At 38.0% G+C, this 6,144-nt stretch overlaps 1 protein-coding gene across 1 annotated transcript in view; it reads right to left on the bottom strand.

Annotated features, from left to right (window-relative positions):
- Positions 1 to 812: 812 nt before the first annotated feature.
- The window catches only part of LOC130576779 (cadherin-9-like), a 68,395-nt gene continuing 63,063 nt past the window's right edge, over positions 813 to 6,144 (bottom strand). Inside the window, exons 8-10 of the mRNA XM_057371678.1 lie at positions 4,564 to 4,681; positions 4,226 to 4,477; positions 813 to 1,450 (exon numbers count right to left, since the gene is read on the bottom strand). Coding sequence (XP_057227661.1) covers positions 963 to 1,450; positions 4,226 to 4,477; positions 4,564 to 4,681 — 858 coding nt within the window. The 3' untranslated portion in view covers positions 813 to 962. The remainder of the gene's footprint in view (positions 1,451 to 4,225; positions 4,478 to 4,563; positions 4,682 to 6,144) is intronic.

The following is a 6,144-nucleotide window of genomic DNA, read 5'->3' as shown; positions in this document are numbered from 1 at the left end:
CCCTCCTTTCATTATTGATGTCAGCTTAATTATTCAATTTTTTTAACGGTACATTAAAAATTGTTTTCACATCTACCAGAATAAATTTTAATAGTTCCTTAGATCCCCAGGCATGTATCTGTACAATCCTCTCAGTGGTCATCTGCTCGCATAAGAAGGGTGTGTGGGAGTGAGCTTCACCATGATACTGCATTATTATGCCATGTAGCAATACACATTGCAAGTCAGAGTGTGTTTATTTATAATCATCTCCTCAAAATACTTCTTTTTTTTTTTTTTCTCCATACAGCATTCCCATTACAGAGCACTGCCTCCATATCATTCTTGCACAGTACATTGGAACCACTAATCCGCTATAAGAAGATGCATTCAGGAATGAAGCCTTGCAGAAGACGCAGCTTCCTTTGTTCAGAAGGATTGGACATTTCTCTGTGATTAACAAAGTACATGAGTAAGTAGTGTTTTTATAAATACTAATTTATTTAATAAAAATACAAAAATATAAATATACATATATAAAAATATCAGGATGAGTCAACACACAGACATTCTTTAACTCAATAAATATGGCAGTAATATTAATCTTTTTAAAGTATATTTTTGGGATTATGTTACAATGCAGATGCACACTGTTGAAGATATAGGAAAGGTAATGCAAAGCAATTTAAAAATATGGAGTTTCCATGTCATTATTGAAGGCACAAAAAGCCTTTTATTTTCTTTTCATTACCAATAAAACCCTTTCATTACAGGTTTCTAGGCAGAGGGGTGAGCTATAGATTTTTTTTAAATCTCAATTGTTCATATTCATTCACATTGACTTATTGATTAAGCAAACCCTTACTAAGACAACACCTATTTTTTGTATTTTTTTTTTTTCTCAAGCAAGAGAGAGTAGGCCACTTTATCTAGGAACATAGACATGAATTCCACTAACACTGACCAGGTCACAGATTACTTTCTCAGTCTCGATCACTGTCCTCTCCACCGTACATATCTGCTAGTTTTTTGAACCGAGGTCCCCAGTCACTGAGGTAATCATAGTCTTGGTTGCCTTCTGTGGTAAGTGATTCCAGGGAGCTGAGTGAATTTGCTATGGAATCATTTCCTTCATAGGCATACGTTGCTAGCGAATCGTAAGGAGGGGCAGCTGGGTCTAAATCATTTTCCTTTAACCTTCTATGAATAAAATCCTGGACATCGATGTTTTCCCAAAGAGGTGCAGTCCGCCTTATCTGAAAAATTGTTTCTGGGATAACATCTCTTCTCATCTTGCTTTCCTCCCTTGCTTCTGGATTTCTCAGTGTGCCAATGTCAAAAGCCTGGGTGTCTTCTTCCCCACCTCCTTCATCATTATAGGTCACAATATTGTCCCGAACATCATCCTTTGAGATAATCAAGGGTTCTTTCTTCCTCTGCCTCTTGAGAGCCGTAAACAAGACAACTAAAACTAAAATGGAATACAGAATAATTGAAGAAATGGCTAGTTAGAAAGTAAATAAATGAGCTAAAATTTTACCTCATCTGTTGACCTGGAAAGGTTTTAAGGCTGGAATAAGATTTTTTTTTTTTTTTTTTTTGGAAATTTACTGATAAAATCTATCTCCAAGCTGAACTTAATAAGAAAAAGTATTAATGAGTTTATAGCAGTATAAAACTTACGCTTTTTTAAAACCTATGGGAGAAATGRTCAAAATATTATATATTTAAACAGATTTACAACTAACCTGAAGTCAAAAAATAAACAATAGCATAAAATATTGTCTTACTGAGGTTTGACTTGGATTTTAATTTCATGAAGTACTACCTTTCTGGCAATCACTAAATGTTCTTTCATCAAATGCAGTTGAATCTCCTTGGCAAAAGTTGTTCACATTCTTGAAACCTAGTGATTTAGGTATTCCCAAATGTCTAATTCACTTCTGAATATGGGAACTACAGGACTTTCTGAAAATAAGAACCTGAAGACCTTAAGCTATCAATATTATTGACAAAACAGCTTTTGCTTCAAAGACTGTGAGAATTGAAATCCAGTCTTTGTTATTGAATGTTTCTTTCAAAAAAACATGATCCCCTTAGTTTATGAAGTGTTAGCTGAATAACTCTTTCTTCTGAAGAGGTAAGGATAGATACAAAAATGAACCTTTACAAGGGGAGATCAAAAAATGAAGTTAGGATTTGTAAATACATTCTGGTGTTTAAATGCTATTGATTTCAGTAGCAATTCAATGMTGAAGTGTATTTAAAAATCTGACTCTCTCTCCAGTAGCTGGAGTAAATAGGAGAGGCCAGAAAGACTGTCTGTCAATGAAACATAGCAGTAGTTGTTGAGCCATAAATTATAACAATGTTGAATTGTTTTGTTGAGTGTTAGGAGCTAAGTTTTTACTCTGAATGACCTGAGCACTGGTGAATAAAAGATAAGGTTGGACATGCTGCAGGTAGAGAGAGGGGAACAGAGATTTTCACATGCCATGGTATAATGTGACTATAAACAGTGTTCTGGTTTATTTGTGTTTTCTTTGTGTCTGTATAGAAGCCTTTCTTTTCAAATTTTCATAATGCTAGAGGAGAAAYTACACACTTCAGAAAGTGAAAAAATTCCATATACGAGACAAGGGAAGATCACTGAAAGGTTATTATGAAGAAGTGTCTTTCACAGCCTGATACTTAATGTGCCTCAGATAGGTTGGGCCTGTTGACACCAGTGTACTATTATAACACACTATACTTCACTGAAAAATTAAGTAAGGTGCTGAGTATCACACTAACTGTAGGCTAAAAATTCTGTTTAGGTGCTTTGTAGCTATGTTTCTTTGACTTATATATGTCTGTAGTGCTAGGTAGAGCAGGGCCTCTAGCCCTGGGGCTGAGAGACACAAAGTGGTCATACTTGCTCTGCACAGCAATGGTCCCTGATCGTCTTCTGAGACCCGTGGGCTGTTGCTGTGGCCCTAAGGCCCATTTTGAATTTTGATCAGTTCAAAGTTTAGTACAGATTTATTCAATCTGTACTAAAACATTRCAGCCAATCAGAGCAATGTTTTCATTGTGAGTGAGTAAGGGCATGTGTTTTCACGCTCCATTTTCTCATGTTCTGTGTTGGGGTATGAAGAATGGCTTTCGAGATGAAGAGCTTGTTGTCATDGTGTTAAGAACATGCAAGGTGAAGAGCTAGGTCAGGCACAGGTTGAACCATAATGTTCTCCTGGRAGTGGTGCCCTGCAAGTTCTGCTGCTCAGAATATGCCTGGGCAACGTCCTGAGGAATCCAAGGAGGGTAATGCTGAAACCGGACCAGCAACGATGCCTGAACCTAAGCAGCATGGACAAAGACCTTGTCAGAGCTCAAGTATTCTCCTTTCCTTAAATCCAGTGCAGATATAGTTCTTATCTATTGCCCTTCTTCTAAAAACCTGGAGCAAAAATTAAGAGGATCACGGAGGTTATCTTGAATCCAATGTAAAAACTGAGAAAAAAAAAAAAAAAAGTGATCCCCTTATATAAACCGATGCCTGTAGCTTCTCACTGACAGATAGGCGAGCTGTGATTGCTTGGACAGGTAGGAAAGGAGAGGCTTTCTGCAGAGTTTTACTGAAAAGTAGAAATGATGACACTTCTTTAGTAACCAAAATATGCAAGTTGCAATTTTTATGTTCTTAACATCAGATTATGAGCTAGCATTTGTTCTAGTTTCTTCATATGACACCATATTTCCTAATGCCTCTATCCTCCAAACATCCAGCTTTTGTGCTTGCTCTTATTTAATCAGCTGTTCTCACTATCACATGCAAGAAATTGAATATTTCTATCCTATGCTTTTGGGTTAAGCATTTTCTGAAGAGGAAAAAAATTACAAATCTTTCATCAAGAAATAGCTAATATAATTCATAACTTTTAATAATTTCAAAAGTTATTGCTTGGCTTCAGAAATATGATTTTGAAGTTCTGGACCTAAAGAAGATCTGATTATGGTATGAGCACTGCTGAAATGAGCATGGTGACTTAAACTGACCCTATACTTTCAAATGCATTTAATCTGAATAACACAGTCTCATCCTTTTCACATAATCTGCTAAACAGCAAGAGTGGTGTTTTTCTACAGGGTTTTAAGAATAACAATTTTAAGGGTTTTAAAGTTTTATGCAGGGTTTTAAGAATATCGGGGCTCTCAAAGTGACTAGATCTTTATCCARCCAAATAAACACCTCATCCCAGGTACCTACCCAGCAGGATAATGATGCAGAGGAGGATGGCAACCAGAGCCCCCGTGCTGAGGCCRGCAGGGAGGAGCAGAGCCTCGGCGCTGCAGGACTGCATGTTCCCCCGGCTGTCACAGGCGCACACGCGGATGGTCAGYGTGCCTGTGCTGCTCTGGACTGGGTAGTCATTGTCAAATATTATGATTGGCARAAGATATGTACTTGTCTTGCTACGGCTGTATCCATTTCTCCTAGTCATAATTCCTGCTGTGTTATCTAGAATGGAAATGCAGAATCAATAAATGTTACTGAATTAAGTTTCATGTGATATTGGGGAGAAGGGTGGTGATGTCAGCAGTTACCTTTGTTGTCTACAACAGAGAAGTTTGGATGAGCAGCAAATTCTGGCACCAACTCAAAGAAAAATTTGTGTCCTCGAGGAGGCTGATCTTTGTCAGTTGCACTCACAGTCTGGATGAGCTGAAAAGAAAAGARTATTTCATGCTATTTTAGAAATCTTGTGTTTCAATTCTCTGCTTTTCACGTCCAGTAAAAACCCAATGAATCTCTATGCGAAGACATAAACAGATGGCCTAAGCCAAATGTTTCCCACATAAACATAGTAAAGGTTACAGTAAAGAAATTGTTTTATCATTTAAACACATAACAAAGGATGAAAAAAGGTCCAGTCCTCACTGCAAAACAGCCATGTGCTTTGATTTGTACTCAGTGTCTCACAGTGATGCAGAAACATTTGCCCTTCTGAATAAGCCATAAACCTCCTGTGGCCTCATGTAGCAATGACAGAGAGTACTGTGCAAACCAGTTGTTAAGTGGGTCTAATTCTCAATCCACCTCATCTGCTCCTGGCGATAAATTGGAGTACTGCACTGGCAGGATGCTCAATTCTCCTGGGGTAATAAAATGAGAAGCTTTACTCCCTCCTAAATTGAAACCTCTGGCTGTGGAGCTTAATAGCTGCCTAACAAGGCCACTCAAGCCCAGCTGGGAAGGAAGGATAATAGTGCCARAATAGGGTCAGAGCAGAGTGGGCTGAAAAAAGAGAGCCTTCAGTAGTACTTCTGGATTGCAGAGGCTTTCCTGCTGCATCAAAACGTGCAAATGTGTCTACTMAGGTTTATGTAGGCACACATAAATGCTAACAATTTGACTCTTTCTATCTACTGCTGGACTCACAGAGAGACACCAAGGGAAACAGCTGAGGACCTGAGGAAGAAAAAGCTACCTGGGAATAGCTGTGGTTTATGAATTGGCTTGCAACAGTTTACACCAAGTCACAGTAATTCCAGAAAGCTGCTGGAATGGCTGTTCTGTCCTTGGCCCTTCCTGGGGGTGTCACACCAGAGAGTAACCCATAACCTTGACTTGCAAGGACAGGTTTGCATTCAATCATACCATGAGAAAAGCTGGAATAAGAGTCTCAACTGAGGGTGCTGTAACTTAAGTACAGGTGCATTTCTATGACACTTAAAGACAGAATGACTTCAGCAATCAGACATTTTTCTTTCAAAGTCAAGAGGGAGCTCAATGACTGTCTTGAGTTTTCAGGTGTTTCCAATGTTCAGCGTGTCTTGAAATCCCACAGATATAAAAACCACTTTTTATCAAAGACTTTGTGKCTTGCTTTATTTCCAGAAAAGGTGCAGCTTGGTTCTTCAAGAAATACAGTAATTGACAACTAGCACTAATATGATCTGTAAGCTTTGCACCAATCAAATAAGGAATTCCTTTTTCTTSTGTACTTTCYCTGAAYATTGKCTTGARTGAGGCTTGAGGATACAKTTAAATTTTGGTGGGTAYGTAGTGTCTCACAGAATRGATCACTGTATTAAGCAAACATAATTATAGGGCTATGAAATATACTGATGCATTTTTTTTTATGTATCATTTAGAAACTGGCAACTGCTAGTACTGTACCATGG

Source organism: Malurus melanocephalus, unplaced genomic scaffold (assembly GCF_030028575.1).
Source record: "Malurus melanocephalus ecotype Western Australia unplaced genomic scaffold, MMel_1.1 scaffold_154, whole genome shotgun sequence".
NCBI classification, from domain to species: domain Eukaryota; kingdom Metazoa; phylum Chordata; class Aves; order Passeriformes; family Maluridae; genus Malurus; species Malurus melanocephalus.
This window is presented reverse-complemented; position numbering and strand designations above follow the sequence as displayed.